The 26198-nt window shown below is 38.5% G+C and overlaps 1 protein-coding gene across 1 annotated transcript in view; it reads left to right on the top strand.

Moving 5' to 3' along the window:
* The window catches only part of FAM135B (family with sequence similarity 135 member B), a 178972-nt gene that overhangs the window by 75338 nt on the left and 77436 nt on the right, over positions 1–26198 (top strand). Inside the window, exon 3 of the mRNA XM_071738441.1 lies at positions 8027–8106. Within this exon, the coding sequence (XP_071594542.1) occupies positions 8027–8106 (80 nt within the window). The remainder of the gene's footprint in view (positions 1–8026; positions 8107–26198) is intronic.

Raw genomic sequence — 26198 nt, 5'->3', positions numbered from 1 at the left:
TACTGCATCTCCACTTAGCAAATGTCCCCAGACTTCCTTCTTTTGGAAATTAAGGCTGGAAGACAGTCAGGTTTTGTGTTCATTTGGGATTAGAAAGCTATCAGGCTGTGAATGAAGTGATTTCCCTGGGCTGATGGGTTGGACATACCTATTTTGCCCCCAGTCAGTTTATATCTGTTTTGTGGTCACTTTGGCTTTCAGTCTCCTGGGAAGTTTTGGCCATCAGAATATAAATTTTTTTTCAGCAGACTCTGAGAAACCATTTCCTGGATATCATTTTCTGTTGTTTCCAGTTTCCAGCAATGGGATCCAAGTCTTAATAACATCTGGTCTAAATAACTACTCCTCCAAACCTGTTTATCCATTTTGGTCTACAAGTATTATAGAAACATTTTAAAACTCTCATGAGACACCAGATTTTCTAGTAAAAAAGAGGTAATATAAAAGTTTGAATTATAAAATCATAAGAATGCCCTTCAGTAATATTCATCTCCTTTTATATCTATTAAATGATTACTGTAGAGTGCCTCTGGTTTGCACCCAACATTTAAGGGTTAGTTAACTATGAGATTATCACAGTGTAAGATTTTTCAGATGCTTCAGTTAGAAAATCATAATATCTGTCTCTAGCTGGTTCATATGATGTAAGAGCAGATTGAAAAAGGTTACTACTTGACTGTGGGAATAAATTAAGCCATGTTTTAAAGGTTTCTCATTGCCTTTGAGACAAGGATAGAAGTGCTCGTATCCTTATTAAGGTCCTAATTTTTCTGCCCTTTCCTTGTCTCTCTTTTCCAATAATAAAGCACATTTATTTCATTTTACTCTGCTCTTCACCATTCTACTGCCTAGTCCTCTTCCCCCTACTATTATGCTGCCTGAAAGCAGTAAAGGGCAAATTGCTCTAAGGGTATGGATATGGGACTAAATAGAAGGTATCATTGCTACCTTGGTGAGTATAAAAGGGCAAGAGCCCCTAAGGTGTGCATAAAAGAAGATCTAAAGAGTGATAGCTGGTGTAATTGTCAGAGAGCTGCACGGATGCCAAGCCTGGAGCTTTTATGGCCTATAGTGTTGCAAGTTTTGGCACAGAAGAGATGACCTGATAAAAGTCTACAGTAAGTTAAAAGTATACAAATTATCAAGGTTGTGGCTTACCTGGATCCAAATGAAAGCCTTGCCTCAAACACAATCAGGTCCCAGGTGTCAGCTCTGATTCACTGACACACTGAAGTATGGAGCTCTCTTGTTAACAGGAGTGCTCATGTGCCAGAAGTTGTGTTTCTCTTCTCCACAGTGTACCCAAGAGCTATTGAGAGCTTCTCTCTCTAAATCTTAGACCCAAAACATGTCTACCTGATCCTAGACTATGCTGAGCTCCTCCAGAAGATGCTGAGAACTCTTGAGTATTTTTTGCATGAGTGAGCAAACACACCAAGTGCCTCTCAGCTCTGAAAACAGGTCTGGAAAACATTTGTTGTTAAAACAGGATTTACTCTCAGAATGAAGAATCAAAAAAGAGGACTGCCCTACATTAAGAAGTGAGAAGTTTCCTCTTACTGAATACACAGCTCCTTTTGTCATGCTTCCTTGTGTCTGCATGCTATAGCCTCCTAGTAGGTGAGAAGCTTGGTTTCAATAGTCCCACTATGTCTTCAAGTTGGAGATAAGGGCAACATTACCCACTACACTGCAAGGAGAGTATGGATTGCCCTTCTCTTTCCCTATGTCTTTTGGACCTACTTTCATCAAAAGTTTAAGAATTTAAGGATAAATCTGGAATGAAAAATCATAGAAACTTGCAGTGCTAAGTGGATGTGGAGTCAGGATTGAAGTACAGCAGTCGTGTTTCACTGTCACCCCTTCCCTCCTGGCTCCTCTACCCTAGGGGGGAAGACACTGGAATACACAGTCCTGTGGATTCTCCTTCTCTGGACATGGTTCTGTGCAAGAAGCTTTAGTAGAGGGGTTGGATTAGATCTTCTCCAGCCCCTGACATTCTCTCATTTTGCAATACAGGAATCAAACAGTTTGGATGAAATATTTTGTTGTCATATTGTAGGGCTTCCTCATGTGTATGGGTATCTCACAGTGTATTTATTTATATAGTAACATGATAATTTCCCTGATATGCATCATAATCTATTTTATCTGCCTGGCTTCTATCCTAGGTGTAAAATCATCACCTTTTCCCATGTGTGCCTATTTTGGAATACCCAAAGAGCACACCAAAATATTTACAGACAGAATAAGCAGTAAACAGGGGGCAGTTTCATGCAGTGCACTGCTGTTTGACTCATAAACATCACAGATCTGTGAAATACTACTGACTCTGTCAGATGGGTGGCCTAAAGCATTATTGTCATAAGTGAGGAAAATCCTCCATTGCTTGATGCAAACTTATAGAATCTTTCATGGCTACATCTCTGATCTCTCTCATTGAAGGAAAAGCCCCAATCCTCTGCTCTCTGCTTTATCATTAAATTAGTGCTTAGCATTTGAGAATTATCTTGGTGCTCCTGAGAGGAGGTCTGACCATCACAATTCCTGGAGACTGAAAGAAGAGAGTGGGAGGCAAGTGGAGTCAATGTTTCCCAACACGTGTTAATGGAGTCAGGTTCTCATGGTGAGTTGTTAAAAGTCATCAGGGATTAATGTGTGTGGAGGCACAGGGAAGAAAAAAAGAAAAAAAGACATTAATATTCCAATTATCTATTTAATATGGTAATGACAAATTCACTGTTACTGGAGTGACCCATGCAGGCTGTCTTGCAGGAGAGAAGGGACTTGGACTGGTGTACACTGCCTACATCAATAACATTGGTCCTGCAAATAAGAAGGATCCATGTCCTATAAAACTTGACAAAATTTACCAAACTACCCCTAAAAATTGGCTCTTTCATTCCTGCTTTTGTTAGGTTGTTTTTTCACAGTCTTGCTGCTTTGCCAGCTATAACTTCTAATTTCTAATTTGCATTTATTCAGGAGAACTTTATATGTTTTTTCTTCTGCCAATGTTGTACTTTTTTGTACCTCACTCTTCTTCCTTCCTGATGTTTTCCTCCCAGTGTATTTATAGATCAAGAGAGGATCTGATTGCCCTGTGTCACTATGAGTTAAGTGTGCCAAGTTCCTTCAGTTCTTTTTTGTAAAATCAAGCTTGCTGTTTCCTGATCTTCCCTTCACAGCATCTGTTCCATATTAACTGGTGATTTTCCATGGTTTCCTGACTTCACTTAAGTCTAAGTAAGCTTCTGCACTGCTCTTGATTTAAAAATAAAACAACCACAAACCAGCTGTTTACTTGAGAGGTACTACCTAGCCTAATTTTAATAAACCAGACTTAGTCTAATTGTAATAAAACAGGAATTGTGATTTCTTATTTACTAATGATTATTTCCTAATTACTCTTTCCTTCAAAATCTACAGTTAAATCTTATGTACTTCTGGGAACACACACAGGGCCCACTGTGCTATCCATTTCAGTCCCTCTGCAAAGAGACTGTTCAGCTTCTGTCCTTCTGTTCCTTTATTGATTTCTTGGATTTGTAAATCTGTATTACTGAGCATCCAGTTCACATGCTGCTTTTTGCCAAGGGTTCTCCAAGTTTATTTTCATGAAACATAAGGACCTCTTTGATGACCTTTTTTAAAGCTTTGTACTCCTTCCCTTTAGCCTTCCTATCTCTGCTCTTCACAAAAAAGGTGGTCACAGGAGGGGCAAATAACTTGTTGGTTTTGGAGGCAATATTTCATTTATCATTGCTATCAGTGCTGTATCACTATCAATCTTTTCCTGCATGTATGCAGTGGAAGATCTCCAGCATCTATGTTGGTGGCTTTTGCAGTGTTTTTCCTTAGTCTTATACTCCATTTTTAAGTGTAGTTTCTATTAATTTTGGAGAGGTTCACTTAACTGATCAGGGACAAAATCTTTGCCTGTAGAATTTCCTCCCAAGCCTGAAACAGAGACAGCACCTATCTAAACAAAGAAGGAGAAGCCATATCTTTGGAATTACCTCCACCAAAAATTACAGCCCACCCTTAAGATTCTGCTGCCACAGTATTCACACAGCAAATGTTCCACTTGGGTGAGAACAGGTCATGCAGACTGTAGGGGAGATTCAAGCCACTAAACTAATCCCTTATTTGCTCCAATTGTTTGGAAAAGGCTGGTGAGGATGACCAGCCTGTGTGGCTAGTTCCTGATGAGAGTATTTAGACCTAGCTGGAGATGATTCCCTTCAGTCTGAGGAAACCCAGAAACACTGCACAGTCAGCTGATCCTGTTGCTTTTCAGCATGATTTATGCCATTTCTAGTTCAGACTGTACCTCACTGTAGCAGGAGTGGTCTTAGTGTGTCAAAAGCATTTTCCATCTGCCATCCTGTTAGCAGAGACTGAGCACTGTACTGTGTCATAACAACAATGTGGATTTTTGCTAGAGGTACTGGCAAAAAGAGATTTTTATTTATGATTTGTGGTTCTGTTTTAAATCTTGGCCTTTCTTCTACAGGGACAACCAAGAAGTGTGTAGGGAACGGGGGGGTAGGAAAACAGAACTATTTATCTATATTTGCTATAGAAGAAAATGGGACTCCATGTCTTGCAGTAGCTTTTAATAATGAAAACCATCCTCAAAATGCACAAACTGTTGTGAAATAACATCCAACTTCACAGTGTGGGAGCAAGAACCTTCATCTTTATGTGTTTGCTTAGGCATAAGGTCACTGCTGCACAATTCCTCCCTGCGTGCAAAGGCTCAGAAGAAGCTCAGAGGAGGAAGGGATAACATTTGCCTGCCTTATGATTTAAATATTTATATATGTCTGAAAAATAGTAAACAAAAAAATCAAAATAAAACAAAAAAACCCAACCCAGGTAATGAGTTTGAGTCAGTTTTCTATGTGGAGGTTGATTATTTTAACTGGACAAGATTCTGCTGAAACTCAAATGAGGATGTCTTTAGCTTTTTCTGGCCACTCAATATAAAGCTGTTTTTTGCTTATATTCTACTTGTAATATTGGTAATCACCTTTGCAGTTTTTGTTAAAGTTTTGCCTGAAACTTTCCTTGAAAAATTATTTTCAGGGAAAATATTTAATTTTAAAATTAATGCACTGGTAAATTGCAAGTATTTCTATTTCAATTTAATGCTTAATTTAATCTTCGTATTTTAGCCTTTAACACTTTCACTGTCCCATGTGTTAATTTCCATGAATGTCATTGGGGTGATGGGGGACTTCAGTCTGGGGTCCTCTACATCACTGTCCTCTGCTCTTAACCTAGTTGACCAACAGTGTCACTACCTTGAGGTGTCACACCTATGCACAATTGGACAAATCCTGAAACAACAGGATATTCAGAAAACTCTTGTGTCTTCTGGGCATACGACCATTCTCTGGAGTCTTTCTTTGAGAAGAATGTATCTAATTCCGTGACGATTTATACTGGAATTGCTTTATGCCATTGCATTATCAAGGCCAGACATCTTGGCATCAGGTGACAAACAATCTGTAGTAAATAATTTATTAGTAACTGATCAGTGTCCTTCTTTTTATTAGGGATGAAAACATGTTTGGTTTCCTGTAAAATAATAGTGGCATTTCTGGCTGTTTTCTGGCTGTCTTCAGGCTGTGTTTACATCTGGACTTTAAACCTTATCTCAGAGTTCCTTAGGTGTCTTGATTTCTCTATGGAGTTTTTGAGTAGTCAACAACAACACAGAAGGGTTAAAATAAGATAAAGACCTTGCTTCTTCATATCATCACATCAAGTCCATCTTGAAAAAGAAATAGTAAAGGGTAGAAATACCCTGTTATGAAGTCACCAGTATTGATGTATCTTCCTATGGTTTTGTCATCCAGGGTTGTGTTGTAGGCAGTAGTTGTAGTCAGAACAATTAAGTGAAGCCAGGGTCTGCCCAGCATCCTGTCTTAGAAGCCAAATATCTCCGACTCTAGAGGGAGTTTTGACTACATGGTCATTGAAGCTGGCACTTTAGACACCCATGTATGGTGTCTTCAGCTTTATGTGACTTGATCTGGAGCACCAACTAAGCCACTGAAAATAATTTTCCTAATCAAAGTATTTAGGATTGGTGGAGATACTTCTGAGCATGAGACACATGATGAAGGAAGGCAGAAATTAACATGGTGGCCATCAGTAGCCATCTGGATATTTTAGGAAAGAAGTGAAGCCTGTGAAGGGTCCACACTGGAGCAGGGTATGTGAGAGGAGGGCAGAATATGGAAAACAGAGACTTATAGGATGTTATTCTGAGGAATAAATCTAGTAGAGTGGACCAATAGGAAAATGTTAATATCTGCTTACTGGGGGGTGTGGCAATATAGCTTTGCTGTGATTTGGAAATGATTAGACTGTGTAGGTAGTCCAAGTAGGGTATTTTTGTCAGTTAAAGAACTGTATTGCATATAAATGTAATGAAAAAACAAAGAGTCTTAAGGCATAATTCTTGCACTTGCTCTGAAGGAAATCAGGAGTAATAGCATTAATTAAGAATGTCAATTGTACTGCAAGGACAGCTTAGGGGAGAGAAAGATCTGACAGTTTAGATTTTGTTGCTGTTATTTTTAATTAGATATGGTGTATATTTGCAATCCGAGCTTCTTTTATTTTCTTCTCTGAAAACTAAAAAAAAAAAAAAAGTAAACGGAGAGCTTTCATGCCTAAATGCTTGCCTAAAATAGATACCTAAGTGTATCAAAAGTCGGGGTGAGATTGTATCCAAGGTGTCAAGGATGTGCCAGTTGGAGTAGGTAAGGTAACATGAGCTTTCAGATATGAAGGACCAGGACACAATTGCCTCTGGAGCATTTTTTGTTTGTTTTATTGGCTTTTTTTTTGTTTGTTTGTTTTTGCTTCGTTTTTTTTGGTTTTTTTCTCCCCATAAACCCCTTCATCTTTAACTGAGCAGAGGCAGTTTTGCCTCGGGTTTATTCACTTTTAAACCCATAGTAAATATTTTATTGGCAAGTGTAACCTGCACGAGCTGTTGCTTACACTGCAGTTCATAGAAAGCTGCAGAGTTTTAACCATTTGTTTCCACATCATGTTATGGTCTTCTGAGGAAATAATTCTACCAAGGATGACAAAGTCTCTGTGTGTTGGGTGCACCTTTACAGCTATAATGTAACCTTTGTTTTTAAATTTAGAGCCTTAGACAGAAGACAGTCTGAAAATAACTGCAAGCACCTGTGAAGGGAATTTATAAACAAATAGCTCAAAGGGTAGGAGGGAAAATGCAGAGAAAGAGAGATTGACCCCAGCACAGTGCTACAGCAGATCTGCAAACAGGTGGAGGTGTCCTGAACTACAGGGTATTGGATTATTCCTTATTTATGAATGTGGTAATGAGGGAGGAATGGGGTGAGTTTTGTCTCTGTTTAGGCTGACCTCATGTTTGCCAACTTTCTAAAATAATCTGGACCTTGTGTAGTTTAAACTGTTGGAACTGCTGATGTTTTCTTTTTGCCTTCCTTCATCTAACATAGTGATTGCCTGTGCAATGGTAAATATTTAGAAAACAGCTGGTTTAGATGTGTGTAATGCTAACACTTTGATGAAATGGTAGCCTCAATATGGAACAGCAGAATAAGAATCACAGTATAAATGGAATTTTCCTACGTTTGAGATCAACACTTGTTCTTTTTACACAGAGGTTTCCTCTTTCTTTGTTTTATATTAAGTTTTTGTCACTCTTTGTCTGATCTCATTGCTTTTTATCATCGATATTTCTCCGTGTCTCTTATCCCTACAAGAAGCAAAACAGCTTTTCACAATCTTTCTTCATTAGTCACACATCAGGCCATTGTGCCTGCTCTGCCTGCTGTAATAATAGAAGGGGCCTGATTAAAATCAGTATAAACTCACATCAGTTGAAACTAAAAAGCAGAAGAAAAGACTCCGTCTTTCTGAGCATTCCTCTTCTCTTGAGCACAGAATTTGAGGTTCCATCAAGTGGTCACTTAGCTAACAGTCTTAATTTTTATTTTTTTCTCCCCAGTTATTACCAGATAAGAGCTGGACTGAAGATCCCATCAAGGATTCCCCACAGGCTGTTTGCTACCATTGCAGGACAGACAGGTAAGCAGGTCCCAGAGGGATGAGGATGAGGAGAGTGAGGATGGAACAGGAGAACCTGGATTGGATGCAAATAAGAATTTCCATAACCATGAGTGGCTGTCCAGCTCCCTGTTCTGGTATCTATTTGGGCTGAGTTGGGTTTGAGTTTTGGTTCTTGTGCCTGTCAGCAAAGCAGAGGAAATTCTAACCTTATCTGCTGTCTTTTCTATGTGGCTTTTCTTGCTGACAATTGAAAAAAGTTGCTTTGCTATTGAAGACTCATGGATGAAAATTCAGGGTGCAGTGGGCTGACCCTGGCTGGATGCCAGCACCCACCAACCCCTTATATCACTCCCTTTCTCAGATGGATGGGGAGGAGAAAAGTTAACAAAATGCTTGTGAGTTAAAGGCAGAGAGAGATCACTCACCAATAGCCATTATGAGCAAAATAGATTCTACTTGGGACAATTAATTTAATTAATCTAATTAATTAATTTGAAGGTTCTCTTTAAGTAAAAGATGATTTTTTTTCAGTTTCAAAGTCTGGTTCAACTAACTAAGATACATTAAAACACAACATTGTTAAAAAAATTATAGTTGTATAAAATGCAAAGAGTTACACAAAAATATGAAGAAATTACCTGGAAAAGAAAGTCCCCAAATCAAAATCTGAAATTTCTTTGGGAAGTCAATGAATGTATGTAGTCCAGGTCTGAGAAGTCTTTTACTGTGAGAAATTTCCAAAGAAGAAATAAAAATACTTTCCAGTTTACTTCACCTTTGTGATATACAGAATCCCCTGGTGTTCCTTTGCTCTCTGGAAGTGTCCTCAAATCACAGTGGTTTCTGGAGTAAGTAGTCTTGAACTAATCAAATACTCTTAATATGAAGATATCTAGAATTTTACTTTTTAAAAGCAAACCCCCCTCAACAACAAATAATAAAAACCCCAAACTACTATTCTGCACTGAACCAGGGATGGCTGTGTTATTTAAGGAAGAAATTCCACTATTTTCTGCATTTCCTTGTAATTCAGGTAACTGTTTTATTCTGCCTGATACATCATCAGTGCTCCATTTTCTTTCACCTCTGCCAGAAACAATTGAATTAAAATCATGGGGATGAGAAGGCAAGGCAGGCAGTGTGGTTACAGGATTAACAGCTGACTCTCATAGTGCTAATGCAATCCAGACTGGACTCTAATAGCTTCATAGAACTGACATCAAAACAAGGGGTATTTAAGCTGTTAAGGCATTAAACAGTTTTGCCTTGGCTATCTTTGCAGTTGCTTGCTAATTGATTTTATGAGCCTGCAAGAGAGCATCATTTAATGGGACTGAACTTAAAGGCCAGCAGACCATAATGTTCTTTTTCTTCCCATTCCACTGATCTCTCTCAGTATGGGGATAGCTGGGGCAGGACTAATTAAATTGCTGTGTGTGTTTCAGTAAGACACTTCTACTGAAGTAGTATTACAACAAAACAAGGGTGTTAATAGTAAATAACTCCTACCTTTCAATGAGAATTAATAAGAAATAGGTGGCATTCATGAGTTTTGTTTAAAGGAAATACTTTTAATCTTTTGCTTCTCAGGTTTGTAGGATTTATGAGACCTGAGAATATATTTTGAAAACAATTATGTAAGTTTATAAAGTAAAATGTATGGATATATGGAGCAACAAAACATAAAAAGTGTAAATATATAAAATAAAGAAATAATACTTATCCTCGGGTCCATGTGACCTTTTATTTTTATTAAATTTTGCAAGAATTATAATAAAACCATGGGAACTGGCAAAAAGGAAAAAAAAAAAAAAAAAAAAAAAAAAAAAAAAAAAAAAAAAAAAAAAGAAGAAGAAGAAGAAGAAGGATCAGTTGGGAATCTGAAACCTGTAATGGCAAAACTGACAGGTTGTGCAGGAGGCCTTGATAATCTACTACATGGTCCACATGTTGGCTGCATTCTGCCTACAGTGTGGAAAGATGTGGGAAGATGGCTATGTGCCCCAGTTGAAGCAAATGGGATCCGTGCTGGAGCCCAGTGGACCCAGTGGTTTGGTCACTTATGTCCCCAAGGCTGCACATTAGGTTGTATTGGATCAGGCTGTAGGAATGTAAATATGACATGTAGCCTATATATGTATAGGTTATGCACATATGAATATGTATTCATAGAAATATATTCTATTGATTCATATTCCTATGCATTTTTGAGAAGGTGGCTTTCCTTAAAGACAAGAGAAGACTGGTGCCTGGTGACTTTTTTAGCAATGAAGCACAGAGAAGGAACAAGTCTTGTGCAACACCTTTAGCTGCTCTCATGCAGGTTTTTAGCTCCCATGACATTTATCTTCCTCTCTTTGAACAGATATCATGACTGATACAGCTTGCTCTTGGCATATAAAGAGCAAGTTATGGGCTCTGCTTATCCTTCTCCAGCTCATACCAGCACACACTTCATTGGCATCAGCATCTGTTCTGCAGGGCTGAGCTAATGCAGACCTATCTTAAAGTTAAGTTGTAGAAATTCCTTTCTAAATGGGTGTGTGGGGCTTTTGCCTCTGATGCTCTTTAGCAGTATGGATTGTTAGAGCTGCCATGTGATGGTGTCCACCTGGAGCATACAGTGGGCTGGATCTGCATGACAGTCATGAGCAGGTAAATAATTGGGGAAAGTGAATATTCCATCACATAGTAATACATTTGTATAATTAGCTCCTTGGCTGGGTTTTTTATCATCCACTAAGTGTCTTCCACAAGTTTTTAGGCTCTTGTAAAAATTTTGTGAATTACATCGTTGAAGATGCAAGCTAAGCTCAGGAAAAATATAAATTTTAATTTCCTCTGCAGTGTTGCTGCAGTGTGCACACCATCTGAACTCATTACTTTTTTTGAGGGAAATATTTTTCATCAGTAAAAGCTGCAGTCAAGTTTTCTTCTCAGTTCTGGTTTTAGACCATGGATAGATTCTTGCCTGCCAGCTTTCCTATTTACTTTACAAGAAATTGCTTAGGATTTTGGTTTGCATCTTGATTTTTGTTTCTCTCATCCAGAAGCACACTATCAATTTTCAAAACTTTTCAAATAGACAAATGTTTTTGAGAATGTGTCTTGAAAATCTAATTGCAAGTAATATAAAATATTTAAGAAAAAGTATTCCCTGCCAGTCTAAACTACATTAGATTGCAGTAGTGTTCCACCTAACTTTAGTCAGTTAAACTGAGTTATAGACTAGGACTGCAGAAAGCCAGAGACAGCCAAGGAATGCAGTTCTTTCTTCATCTGTGTCATATAAAGTAGGGGAAATAAGATGCAGACAAGTCAAGAAAAGGTAGCTGTGACTGCTGTAACACATTAGCTTCTCAAGTTGTTGATGTAGAGATATTTCCTGTATACAAAGTTTGATATTTTTTCATAAAATGGAGTGTCTGCTACTAGGTGAAAAGAATACATGATGTGCAAAAAGTAAAGCAGGAGAGAGTATCAAAAAATGAAGAACATTGCTGTAACCTAGGTCTGGATTGTACTATACAAGTTCGTGATCACCTCCACTGAATGCCTTTTCCTATACATTCAGTGTTGATCCATGACTACATTGGACCTCAGACCTAATTTAAAAGTTTATTCTGATATGCACCCTAAGGAACTGCTTGTACTTGTTTTCAACAAACAATTTGTGATCCTGAACTCTTCATTAGCATTGGATATGTCAAAGAAGCTCCTGATGAAGGAATTCTACTTTGATTAGTTAAGAAAAAACCTTTTCTAGTAAGTGGCTTCTTAATGCAGTCAAAACAAGCATTTGCAGTTAGCTGCTCATTAGAGCAAGAAGAAACAGCACCAAGACTTGTGGAACAAGTACAAAATTGTAGTCATTAGTTTCAATAACTTTTTGAAAGGTAATTTCTGCCTCCATTACATGAAGATAAGGTGACTGCTTTTGAAGGATGAGAAGGGGGGGGGGGGGAATTAATGCTTTAGCTAACACATGGTTTTGTTCTCAGAACTTATTAAAATAATCTGCAAATAAGTATACATTTTATATATAAAATAAAACATACCTGACAAATACAAATTTTATCTAGAAGGAACCTTACTGTGAGAGAATTTTGGAGATGTGTTGTCTTAGGAAACCTCGTTAGTTATGAGATTGTGAAAGGTGGTCAAAACTGTGATTCCTAGAAGAGATTTTCAGGATTAAAGAATTGTTAATCCTAAATCTGAGAAGAACTAATTTCATGATTTCAAAAGAAGAAACAGAGAAAAAAGATGAAAAGGAGTATACCAAAGCTATCTCTGACTGATGTGTTACTTCTGTGTGCTTGTCAAACTTCTTCCAGTTGAGGCCTTTCATATAAGGCTCAAGGGATGGAAACTGAACAGATGTATTTGTGGCTTGGAGACCCTAAACTATGCAGGATTTCCTCCAGAAGCTTGGGCAGGTGGCAGCTGGTCAGAGTTTGGAGGTGCTAAACAGTATCCCAGTCCAAAATGGGGACTTAGTCAATGGAGAAAGCAAGAACTAGGAAGAACCTGAAAGCACCAACATGCCACGAGTCTCTTCCCCTAGTCAGTGAGTCTGAGACACAAAATTTCATCATCATCTGAAGACCTGGCAGAAACAGAATCCAGTTGTTCAGATGTAGAGAGCCAACACAGTATTTCTGCTGCTTGAGGCCAAGAATTAACTTCAGCTCTGTGGTTAAACAGGCCATACACCTCTTCAGAGCTACCCCTCAGGTGTGACTGGGCTTTCACAGAGATCTCTACCATGTTTACTTTTATGTCTTATTCCCCCACCCAGTGATCCTTGCTGCCTTCGGTTCAATGTTATCTTCAGTCTTGCAAGTTGTTTAACACCCACTACTGCTTTAAACATTGAATAGTCACTAATTCAATAGGTAGATTGCATCCAACTATTTTCTCTTCCTCTGATGAAAAACTATGTGGTACCCTATTAAGGTCTCCTGGACATTACTTGGGGAATGTTCTTATATGAAATAATATTTGGAATAAATATATGGAGTGTCGGCTACAAAGTTGGGTGACATAACAAATGAATATTTGCTCATCTGAGTTTCCTAAGCACACAATTATTTTCAGATGTGAATTCTCTAGCTTAACGAGGTTCTTGGGGAAGGGTCAATGAGTTTAGAAACAGAAATGAGCATTACAAAAAAACATAGATTCTATTTAACAAAACATTAAGTATTTAAGAAAGTAAAGACAAAACTTTTTGCTCATCCTAGGGGAGCCACCTATTCTATCATCTCACATTTCAGCAAGCATGTGAAATGAACCTTGGTTTAGAGCAATACAGAAATAAGACACTGCATTTAAGTTAGCAACTTTCATACAAGGAAATTAATAGGACATCTTGCTTTTTATCTTCACTGAATCTATCTATGGGTAGAGAGGTAGTTTTATGTAATTCTTTCCATGAATCTAATCAAAATGTCAAAAGGCAAGGTTAGAATAAAGGATTCATCTCAGAAATCTGCAGCTCTAATCAAAAGTCATGTTGAGGGAGAAAACATTCTGAACTTCTTTTATCAAGCAATTTAAAAATAATGGTGTCTCCTTTAGAAGCTATTTATCCTAAATAGAACATTTTCATTTATTCCAAATATAAATGTGCTAAACATATTTCAAAACTCTTCAAACATTTAAATAGGAAAATGATGAGGCATTGAAAGAGTTTGTGCCTGAAAAATGTTGTCTTTGCATTTTCAAAGTAGGTTTATTTTAGGTCAGCTGTAAAAATAGAGGGTCTGCATGAGTATTCCTTTGCCAATGAAAGTGTATTTTTAAGCTTCAGCAGTTGAGGTTTCAAGCCTTCTGAAAAAATCTGATATACAGCTCAATGTATGGAGAGAAACACAGCATGTTAAGTCCTGGGTTTGCCTTTAGTCATTCAGGTCTTTTTTTTTTTTTTTCTATCTTCAGCCATGAAACACTAAAGTTTCAGTAGAAAGTACTTCTGAAACAAGAAGTCGGAGTTCATACAACAAAATATGAAAAACTTGGCAATTAACAGTTACAAACTAGAATATAGTAATATTTTATTTATCAGAGAAAAAAAATACCACACTGAATGTAACCAGAATTCCATGCAGGAGACAACCCCATTTTACCAGCAAATGTCTTTTAAATCTTGTCATGAGAGTCAAAATCAGAAAGGGTTTACCTTAGCAGTTCATGGGAGCTTTAAATTCCTGTGAGCTCCAAGTATCTGAAGGAACAGTACAACAGAGTTACTTCTACAATTGCATAACAGGTATTTTGTCTTTCTGTAGACATAAAGTTAAAATTGAGAGTTTTTCCCGCATCTGTTGAATTCATTGGGAACTTGGGGCAGTATCATGTGTAAGTGACAGCTGTATTAACCCAGTATTCCCTCTAGGTAAGATATGTCAGAGGGAATACAACAGACTGACAAATACTAGAAAATTCTGCAGAAGATGCTGCTGTGCTAGATTTATCTTAGCTAAGAAATAGTCATGCATTTCGTTTGAATGTTTTCATAGAAATATATAATTGTTTTGGTTGGAAAAGGCCTTTAAGATAATCAAACCCAACCTTTAAGCTAACACTGCATGTCCCTAAGCACCACATGTAAATATCTTTCAAATGCCTCCAGGAGCGGTGACTCAACCAGTTTCCTGGGCAGCCTGTGAGTGCCTGACAGCCCTTTTGGTGAAGAATTTATTCCTAATATCCAATCTAAACCACCCCTGGCACAACTTGAGGACATTTCCTCTTGTGCTATTGCTTCTTACTTGGAACACCCATCTCACAATCTCCTTTCAGTTAGTGCTGATAAGCCTCCTTTTCTCCATCCTGATAAACCCCAGTTCCCTCAGCCACTCCTCACATGATTTCTTTAGAATCTTCAACAGTTCTGTTGCCTTTCTTTAGACCTCCTCCAGTCTCTCCTGTAGTGTTTGAGGCCACAAAACTGAACACAGGATTTGGGGGATGGCTGGAGCTGTGCCAAGTACAAGGGGGACAGTTCCTTCTCTAGTCCTTCTGGCCAGACTACTGCTGATACAAGCCAGGATGCTGTTGGCCACCATGGCTACCTGGACACACTGCTGGCTCATGTTCAGCTGGCTGTTGACCAACACCTCCAAGTCCCTTTCCTCTGGGCAGCCTTCCAGCCACTTTTTCCCAACCCTGTGTCATTGCATAGTGTTTTTGTGATTCAGATTCAGGACCAACCCCTTTGTCTTATTGAATCTCATACAAAGGGCCTTGTCCCATCAATCCAGCCTGTCCAGATCCTCTGTGGAGCCTTCCTACTCTCAAGCAGTTCAACACTCACACCCAGTTGATGTTCTCTGTTGTTTTATGCTATCATCTTTCTGTTTCTCTCTCAGTTCATCACCTAAAACAGGGGACATAGAAATTTTTGTTGAAGGCTATGAATAACCAAGGGAGGATCTTCCATTTATCCAAAATGAAGAAGGGAGAGAGATGGATTATATGAAGAACACAAAGTGTGGCTGGGTGTCTGTAGTCCTGTGTTAGAGGAATTCCCCAGTAAGAAGCTTGTTTAGCATGATTACATTTTTGGTCACCTCATCTTCTTAAGTTTTATTTTCAGATTTATCAGGTAATTCTGGGTTGAAGATTTTGCTGCCCAGCCAAAGTGATTAATATAAAATCTCATCAGGCATCTGAGCTGAAAGGCTTTGGAGTATAAGTTAGTACGTTCTAAATTTTTACATTTTCAGGAAGGTGCAACTGTATTTTTTAGGGGGACCACAAGTATTTCTAAGGCTTTCTTTAAAATACTTATGGGGGGGTGGATTATATCCCAGGTTTCCTGGGAAAAATTACAGCCAGCTTGGCAAAAAATTACAGACATGCCACAGGGAGTGCTGTCTTCAGTGACTATGGGACAGAGAAGATTATAAAAATACCTAGTATTTAAATATCCTGTGAACTATAAATGACAGTTGCTATATCAGAAGGTAGTTATTCATAAATTAAAACATATGTTTCTGCTCTTAACAGTAACAGGTTATAGTGATTCTTCACTGGGGTGAGTAACTTGATTTATATTGCTTGTAATGATCTGTTAGACTGTATTCAAAGGGCAGGCAATAAACCATCTGTAACCTGAGTTATGGTTTTAAGATGGAAGAAGCCCTAGAAACCTCTGATTAAGGGTAAAAATCAGCTTTTCTAACTACTGATATTTATGCTGTGAGTGTCTCAATCTAAGCCAATCAGCTATTCTCACTGTATAGTCAGAGGAGAGAAACAGGTAATTTGAGGGAGTAATTTAACATATCTATTTTAAGATGGGTTGAATCATACCTATTTCTGCCCTTTTACTATAAAAGAAGTTGCAGGAACTTCTGCAGAGAGACATTTCCATTGTGCTTATGAAAGACCTGGCACAAAAGGGCTGTGATTGAAGTTTATGCCTTCATGTATGCATGCTAATTAGGCAGGTAATAATGAAAAGAAGGAAAGGTGACTCAGTCAACTGAGAGAGCAAATGGAACCCTCACCTTCCCCCATAAATAATCAAAGTTGATAGTTTAGATTCAGGATTTTACATAATGCTACCAAACAATTTCTCAGGGTTAAAAATAAAAGGAAGGAGGAGAGTCCATTGTGAGAACAACTTTCTTGTTTCTATTTTTCCTTTATTTGGACTTCATTCTGCCACAAGCAGGAAAAAGAGCTATGTGATGTAAAAAATGAATCCACATTTTCTTTCTGGAATGGCCCAGTCACTTAGAAATTGAAAATGGAATAAGGACAGTGTTGTAGTTTATTTATATTTTGTAAGACTAAAACTATGATTAACTTTTCACCATAAATTTCATAATTGAAGAAGAATATACTGAAAAATAGCAGGCTTGAATTTTGATGAACCAGGAATTGAATTTGAGGTTCAGCAAAGTGTTCTGTATTATTAACAGTTCTTTAAGACATTACCCCATGCTCAGTAGATCTGAAGCTTAAGATTATGTGTTAGATGTGACCATAAAAGAAAAAAATGAGAGAATGAGAGAGAGAATTTTCTGTCCATTTAAGTACAAATGTGGGCCTTTCAGAAGTATTTGCTTAGTGCACTATTCCAGCCAAAGCATGCTGGTTGCTTTAATTTCCCGTTGATAACACTGACAGGTGCTGCTTTGAAAAATCTTGTGGTCTACAGATTAAAACAGGGAACATAAGCAGGAGGGAAAACTGTGTCCTTGTGTCTGTCTTATCTGTGAAATGATGGTTTGCTTCTAAGATCCAATATATGTATATATATGTATCTATATGTATATAACTTCATAAGTTTCCAAATGTGCAAGATAAACAAGAATCCAGATAGCTAGAGAGATATACCCTCTAGCAGATGGTTTAAAACCTTCCATCTACATAAAAAATATGTCCCAGGTAACATAATGGTGTCACAATGAGAAGAAAAAGTGCTGGGGGATTTGTTAATGGATTCTTTTATGGCCACAAAGGACCATTTATATAGCTAGGCTGATACCCTCTGAACCTAAGCCAGTGTTTTGTGCACAAAGCACAGCTCTGGTGTTTGAACTCTGGCATATGTTTTGTAGTGGGATGTTCAATGTTAATTTCTAATAGAGAAGGATGTTTTGGGGGGGCATTGTTTTTGGTTTGGTTTGTTGGGTTGTTTTTTTTTTTTTCACTTTCCACTTGAGAGAAAGGAGTTCTCTCAAGCGGGTTTTCCATGAATAACTTTTTATAGTAGAAACAAGTGGAACACTCATTGCCTTTCTGTCAGCTGTAATCAAGGACATTTGATTTTTCCTTTTCTCGTGGTTTTAGTTAGCATTATTTTCTTTGTGTTTTCCTTATTGCTGGAATAATGTAGAACAATCACATCCAGTCTCTTGGACAGGGCTTTGAGCAACACAGTCCAGTGAAAGTCCCTGTTCATGGCAGAGGGGTTGGAACTGGGTGAGCTCCAGAGGTCCCCTCTTGTTTCTATGCTTTTAAGTGTGAATTGTCATGACCAGCAGGGTCACATGTTAGGGGTTGGAAAGGACCTCTGGAGATCATCTAGTCCAACCTCCAGGTGAGGCCAGCACACAAGTCTCCAGCCACTACAGGCCATAATTTTTTACTCGAGTATTACAGACTATAATTTTGAGAGTTCTGTTTCACAAGACCGTTTTGTAAATACTGTGAAACATGTCTGAGGATATGTCACAGTTTAACACTGGCCTGTCAGTTAAACCAAGTAATAGATGCTCTCTCTTAATCTCTCTCCCCACTCTGATAAAGAAAGGAGAGAGAATAAGGGAGAGAGACTTATGGGTTGGAAACTAAACTACACAACTTTAATGAAACAGTAATGATAAATAGGAAAAATTACTAAATATATACAAATATACAGGAAAATTGATCCCAGGTTCCTCCCCCCTTTCCTGCAGTAACTCTCATGTCACCACTGAGGCTGCAGGGCAGCCCTGGGAAAGTCCAGGCTGGACTCCTGGGGTCAGCAGCAGTGGGGAGCTGGAGGCAGGAACACACAGATTCAGGCTGGCATGGATCAGGAGCACAGGCAGAGGAAGGGATGGAATGCTCCCAGGATGCCGGGGTGAAGGAAGGGAAGCAGGAAAGGCAGGAAGGGCAGGCAGCCGGAAGCTGGAAGCATGAAGAATGGCTTGGCCCTTGTGATGCCTCAAATTTATACTGAGGATGACGTATATGGGATGGAATACTCTGTTTGGTCAGTTCTGGCATCTATCTTGTCCATTCCTCCCTAAGGGAGGGCTGCAGGTGGGACCTCTATATCCCTCTTGGACGGTAAAATGTTCCTCAGAGCTGAGCAGTGTCCTTGGCTCTGCACACCAGTCTCTAGCAGTAACTATAAACATCAAGTGTTATCAGTCCCAGAAGCAGACACTGTCTGAGAAACTTGCTGTTAATTTCAGCAAGTGCAACTACTTACAAGAGACTCATCTGAAAGCAAAAGTACAAGACAGAAAATCACCTTTATCCTGGCCCAAACCAGGACAGGATAAAATAAAATTATTAAAAAAAAAAAAACAATAAAACCCCCTAAAACTGAGGGATGGTACCCTGCCTTCTGTTTTTCTTCTTAAAGAAATGGTATTGTACATTACTTAATAAGCATCAGTATCAAAAGCTGGTATTTAAACAAATTAAAAAAGAATACAACAAAACATACAGCAGAAGTAAATTTAAAAAAAAAAATAATCTACAAAATAACCATAGTATCCCTTAAGAGTAAGAATAAAGCTTTCTTGCATTACAAGAAACAGTAATGAAATTGTATTATTCGGGTTTAGTTCAGAGAAATTTTTTTCAACATTTCTTTCTTTTATAAAAGAAGCTCAATTAAAAGTGTTGTGAAGATACATATGTTACTGACATTTGACCAGATTAAGCTGAAAAAGTACAGAAAAATGAAACTATGGCACACATGGATAATAACCAATGTCCTGTAGCTTGCATTCAGTGTACTCACTCAAGCAAGTGAATATCAGAACCACAACCTCAAGACAGAGCTTAACAGAAAGAAAAACACAGTGTTTGTAGCACTGAGCTATGTTGAAGTTATAAATGTGCTTGTGTAGCATATGCCAGCTCGAGGATCTGAGGACTTGGATGGTTTTACTAGTCTTTAATTCCTGTGATTGCTGGGCTCTTTCTCAGCTCTGATCTTGAGAGATAAGAGTGCCTTTGTCTTACCTTCCCCATATGTGTAATGGGGTTAATTGTGTCTGTGTCTTAAGGGTATTGCAACACTTAATTACTTAATATAAAGAGCTTTGCTATTCTTGGCTCTGTGACAGTGGAGGAGAGCGGAGAATTGTTTACAGTCTTGAAACTTTTAACATTTTGTTTAAATTTTAGAGTAGTACAGTTGATGCACAGAGGGAAACGTTTGACCTGTGATTTCTACAACTCACTGTGTGCTGTGTAATCTGGGAGTCCTTTAATGCAATTAAACCCACAGACTTTTCTTCCAGGTGGGAGATTTTTGAATATGGCTTATGTCCTAAATGGAAATATGCTGCAACATCATCATAGCTTCTGTACCACAGCCAAAATTAGGAGAATAATTCTGCTAATGAAATATTTCTCCCCCACCTCTACATGTTAACCTGCCAGAAATAACTAATATGTGTTTGGAAAATCTGCAGCAGTGGATCAGCTTCTGCCCTTCACAGTCTGAATACAAATAGTGGGTCTGTAGTGCCATCAGTCCCATAGGACTTCATGTCAAGAAATGAGGGTTGTTTTGGTGAAAGGTGTTGGTCCTAAGCAGTCCAGCGTAGATGGCTTAGTAGGGGAATGGAGGATTTTCTAGGACCTGTTCTTTTGTCATCTGCAAAGGGAAATATAAAACTACTTATTTTATATGCTCATCAAAGGTATTGTCAATTCACTTGAACTTCAACATGGGAGATTCCTCTCTGTCTCTGATGCCTTGTGCATGACAGGAATCACTGGATCCAGGTCTGGGAGGTGAATCACATGCTGAGCACAGAGTTGAATGCAGAGATTCCTTGGAGCTCAGGCTGCCACCCCATCTCAGGACACTGCACTACTTCACTTTCTCCATGACCCTCAGTGCCCATCAAAGCTTGGAGCTGAAGGGACACTGTGGATGCACAGATTATTGTGAATATGAAACAAACACCATGTGAGATGAATGAGCATTTAGGGGCTATCCATAAGAAAGGATATTTTAGCCTCAAATAGAAAAAAATCACCCCTCCAGGGTAGCTACATCCGTCCTGCACAGTGCCTCAATAGTGTAATATATGGAAATTTTCAGTGGAAATTTTCTCTTTAACAATTTTTCAGCTCTTCAAACTGAATCTCAATGCCTGTCATGTATATAGAGGAAGATGGGTATTTATGTTTCTAGAAGCAACAGAAAAGCAACAGTTAAAAGTGTGGAGAGAAAGAACTATTTTATTTTAAACAGCTCAGATACATTGATTAACGATTTTTGGTATTTGCTCATTAACACTTGCCACTTCTGTGTTGAGCTTTCCATCTGGACATCTCAGCATGCCTCATTACTGGGAGTTAACTCAGCTTTAAGGCCAAGTTCTTGTGAGGTAAACAAGAGCTGATGTCTGTACTGTGAAGCACAAAAACATATTGAGGATCTTTAACCTAGCTTTGACCTGAGACATTTTGTGACCTAATCAACACCTTCTCTAAATCATCTTACCTCCTGAGAGCAGTGTACTTGTGCTGAATGTTTCTTCATCAGCACATTGTATGTTATTCATCCTGCCTCTTGTTCTGGTAGAAGTTTGATTGTTGCTCTCTTAGGTGTACATGCACCATGCTCTGTTGTGCAGCTGTTGGTATCATGTCAAGGTTTTTCCCATAGTTTCACCCAGAAAATACATCCAAAGCCCTGGACAGATTTAGGCCCAAAATTTTGTTCTTTGTCTGCAATTTGTCCCAGGAGCTGGAGAACAGGGTCTTTTAATTCAAATCTCCCTGAGTCTCCAATCTTTCCATGGAATAGTATGAGGAAATGGTGCTTTGGTGAAGGTGAAGTCCTCATGCAAGTCCAGCCTCCTGTTGTGCTGAGAGTGTTTCCAGTCACGGTGACTAATACTGTCTCATGATTTCCTGGATTTGTCAGTCAAGGTCTATCCATCTGTTATCTCCCATCTTAGACTTCACCTAGAAACTGTTTACAAATTGAATGTCATTTTGCTGTGTTTTTTGAGTGTTGTATGTAAGCCTACAGCTTCTACCATACCACTGACTCGGTCTCTGCTGGTCTTGGCATTGGACTTCAGCTCACAGTCTCAGGAGGAGGAAAGGGAGTTTTTTCTCACAATCTTAGCAATAATGACAGACTTGAGTAGTCAAAGAGTTAGGTTGAGTAGCTTTAGATTATAGCACAAATTATCTTCATAAGTAATACTGAAAAGACTTCATTCCACGTATCTGAAGGATGAATTTTAGGTTTTGAATTTTCTCCTATTAGCTCTTGATTTCTCTCCGCTGATCATAAAAAAAGTAAAAATAATTCAATCCAATTACTTGCCTGCCTTTTCTGTGATCAAAAGGAGACATGAAAGATCCCATGCTAAAAGTTTTATTCCAGGCTAGCAGATGCAACTGAGTGGAGGTATTGGTATGATGTGGATCAGGGGATTCTCAGCAGTAGGCTTTGTGCTAAGAACTATATGGAAGTTAGGATTTGAATTTTCACTGTGCGACCAACTCAGAGATAACAAGGTTTCATTCCCTTCTTTTAAGTAGTGAAAAGCAGTGTAATAAGTCTATTCAATCAGTAATGAAGTAGGTATTATATTTGTGTGAAGTGAAAAATCTCTTATGCAAACAACACAATAAGGATCATTGTTTTACTGTACATACATCAATATTTGATTGAAAATACAATCACCAGAGCTGAAAGTATCAAGATTTAGATTAGAAGAGATTAGAGGGTATCTGAAAGGATCCAAGGAATTACTGTGTGTTTTCTTACTAGTGCTGAACACAGAACGTAAAAGCAGACTTTTATACTTCTATAATGAATTTATGTTGTTTGTGGAGTGTAATAGTAAGGCTTTTTTTTTCTGATGAATTAGGTTTTACATTTTAATGAAACCAAATTCAACTGGAAATTGTTGCATCCTCTAATTTTCAGTAACAGAAGTTTCTATAGTATCAGGAAAAGAGGAAGAGAACAGAGACTGTTGTCAAAGTGTGAGATCTGGCTTCAATTCCCTATTTTCCAACAGGCTTTCTCTTCAATGTTAGGCAAGACACAGATTCATATCAAAATCCCTCAGAGGTCTAATTTACATTGGCTTATATTGAATTCTGTGGAGGAGACAGGCCCAGGTCACACTCTGCCTCAGGTTCCCACCTGTAACATGGGCATGAGCAGGCTTGACAGGTGGGGCTCTGCCAACCTGATGAGTTCAACAAGGCCAAAGACCAAAGGTTCTGCACATGGGATAGGGCAATCCCAAGCACACAGGTTGGATGCAGAATGGGTTGAAAATATCCCTGAGGAGAAGGACTTCAGGGTGCTGGTTGATGAAAAGCTCAATGTGATCCATCAATGTGTACTTGCAGCCCAGAAAGCCAACCCTATCCTGGGCTTCATCATTCTCCTCCTGTACTTCACTCTTGTAAGACCACACCTGGAGTGCTGTATCCAGTCCTGGAGTCCCCAACACAAGAAGAACATTGAGCTGTTGAAGCAAGTCCAGAGGAAGCCATGAAGATGATCAGAGTGATGGATCACCTCTGTTATGAAGAAAGGGTTGTTCAGCCTGGAGATGAGAAGGTTCCAGGGAGACCTTAAAACACCTCCAGTGCCTGAAGTGGACCTACAAGAAGGTTGGAGAGGGACTTTTTATAAGGGCATCTAGTGATAGGGTAAGGGGTAGTGGCTTTTAACTGGATGAGGGTACATTTAGATTAGACATTAGGAAGAAATTCTTTAATGTGAGGGTGGTGAGACACTTGGAGAGGTTGCCTAGAGAAGTTGTGGCTGTCCCATCCCTGGAAGTGTTGAAGGCCAGGTTGGTCGGGGCTTTGGACAACCTGATCTAGTGGAAGATGTCCTTGCCCATGGCAGTGAGGTTGGAACTAGGTGATCTTTAAGGTCCCTTTGAACTGAAAGCATTCTGTGATTCCATGGTTCTATGCTTTAATCTAAAATGTTGCTCCCTGTTTACATTGCACAGAGTCTGGTTTTGGCAGCAATTTTCTGCAACAGAAAATCGAGTGGCTACACGCAATGAAGTAAATTCTTTGAACAGTGTCAGCTGGAAGTGAATTTTAATCCATCTGTTGTTGTCCTTTTGTAATAATAGGATAAGTCAATTTTTAAATGTCCTTTTTAAAAAACTATTTTTCTTTTTCAGTTTGGTAGTCAACTCTTTCTACATACTGAAGTGGAAGTAACTTAATGTTTTTCATCTTTATAATTGTGAACAGAGAGGATCCAATGTAAGTTATTAGGCACAACAGTTTCATTTACATAATTGCTGTGAGGAATGGGAAACAGCTTATGTGAGGAAGGAATCTGAGGCTCATTAGAGAAGAGCATCTTCAGAAGTGAGAGTGCTCCTTGACACAGTGTTCTGTTGCAGGCTGTGGTCTTCAGGGATACATTTCACATTAGCCAGCCAATTAATGAAAACACAAGTGAATTGAACTGAATTTAGTGCTTGCCTGTGTCTGTGAGGTTGCTTGCTTGGTGATTGCAAACAAAAACCTGATGGCTATGCTTGTACAGCAAAACCAGATGGTGAATACAAACTTGGGGATGTATAGGAAGGAAGAGGTGCTTATATTTCGTACAGTGTGATCATCGTAGACTCAATATGTGCTTCATAGTCTGAGCTGTGATGTAGAATATAATCATGGTTGTTCATTAAGCCTCTAAGTCTATCAGCAACCAGGGGAAAAGGAGAAATGCAGATACCTGAATCTATTCCTGCTGAGAAGTTTGATTGCACTCACTTGTAATTCTTGATTCAAGTGGCTGATCCATGACTAGGGGAAGGGTAAACACTATGTTGGTGGTGCTTCTGTACAAATAAAAATTATCAAATTCCATCCTACTACCCTAAAACAAGTCAAGAAGGATCAGTGTCTCCATGGGGATTAATCAAAGGGCTCACATACTTTATAGGCCAATGAAAAGCTTATTCCCCTCTGATCCCATAGATATCATTCCCATCTTGGCAAATATAATTCAACATAGGCTTAGGAGACCTCAGCAGTATCCTTGATTTAAAATACCAGAAGGTGAAGATAAAACAACGAAAAGCTGAAGGATGAGTTATGGATGAGAATTAGAATACAACCACTGCTGAAAGTGAACAGCATGAACAGAAAAGCCATCCTCAGCTTGAAAAAATCTTAAAAAACATCTTGCATTGTAGCAGAAAAGAAACAAATACTCTTTCAAACCTTCAGGCTTGAGTTGAAAATTAGTGCTTTTTCATATATTTTGAGACAGTTCCCAGAACTGACCCAGTTGTAAATGATGCAACAGTTTTCTCAAGCAGGAAGAGCACAGCTGCACTGAAGAGCAAGCTGCTGTTTCAACACAAGCTCTCTTCAGAGGTGCTGACCCAGCTTTAGATGAAATTCTGGTGCATTTATATTTCTTTTCCTGACAGAGTATTATTTTCAACAAGACATGGAAGTCCATATTAAAAGTAAAAACGAAAAAAAATGAGTTATTTCAGCCAGAGAAACGGAGAATATGGTGAGAAGATATTGAAGAAGCATTTACCAGGTGTTGATGTTACTGTGCTTTAAATTATTCATTTGATTGTAGAAATCAACATTTAGTCAGCTACTCAGCCCTGATTCTGACTAATTTAGGCACAATTTTTTGCAGGGCTCAGTCCTGCAAAGAACCTTCTTTCCTGCTCTTCAGGAATTCAGGAGAAAAAACAGAGAAATAATGGTTTTATTTTTCAAAGAAAGCAGGCCTAATTATCTTATTTTGCTGCTAGTTTACAGGATTGACCGCTTTCCATAAGTCCTGAGTTTCTAACAACAATCTCTGGTTCCAGAACGGTCTACTTGCTGCATAATGCTTCTGAGAACAAGGATACTTTGCCTTTCCCCAGATTTGGATATAGAAGAGTATTGGATGAGGAGGTGTATGTTAATGATCCAGTCTGAGGAAACTGGAGACAGCATTTTAATCCAACCACATGTAATTCACTTAATACCAGGACTGAGTGCCTGATAAAACTGGAGCGGGAGTTTCTAGTTTCATGTTTAGTGTTGAGGTTGCTGTTACAGGGCTAGCATTTGTGTCATGGTTTTATTTTGCCTTTCTCAACTCTATTTTTTCTAAAAAATAAGGGAAAAATTCTTCAAAAACACTGGTTAAACACCTCTTCTGATGTGCATGTCTTCTATTTCAAGCTTATGTTGTTGTCTGTTACGTTATGTTAAAATATTTCACAAAAACATTGTTGCTTTCCAAAGATAAAATAATTCCAGCTCTGACCATTGCTAGAAGGTTGGTTCACAAGTTTCTAATGTGATGGAAACTCTTGAAAAGCTATCTGCAAAAAGTTGCATCTCCTCTTTTTGGTTGACATGTTCAGCCTTTGCTGCTGTTTTCT

The sequence above is a fragment of the Heliangelus exortis genome, chromosome 2, assembly GCF_036169615.1.
Source record: "Heliangelus exortis chromosome 2, bHelExo1.hap1, whole genome shotgun sequence".
In the NCBI taxonomy this organism is placed as follows: domain Eukaryota; kingdom Metazoa; phylum Chordata; class Aves; order Apodiformes; family Trochilidae; genus Heliangelus; species Heliangelus exortis.
Note: the sequence above shows the minus strand (reverse complement) of the source record. Positions and strands in the feature narration are given on the sequence as shown.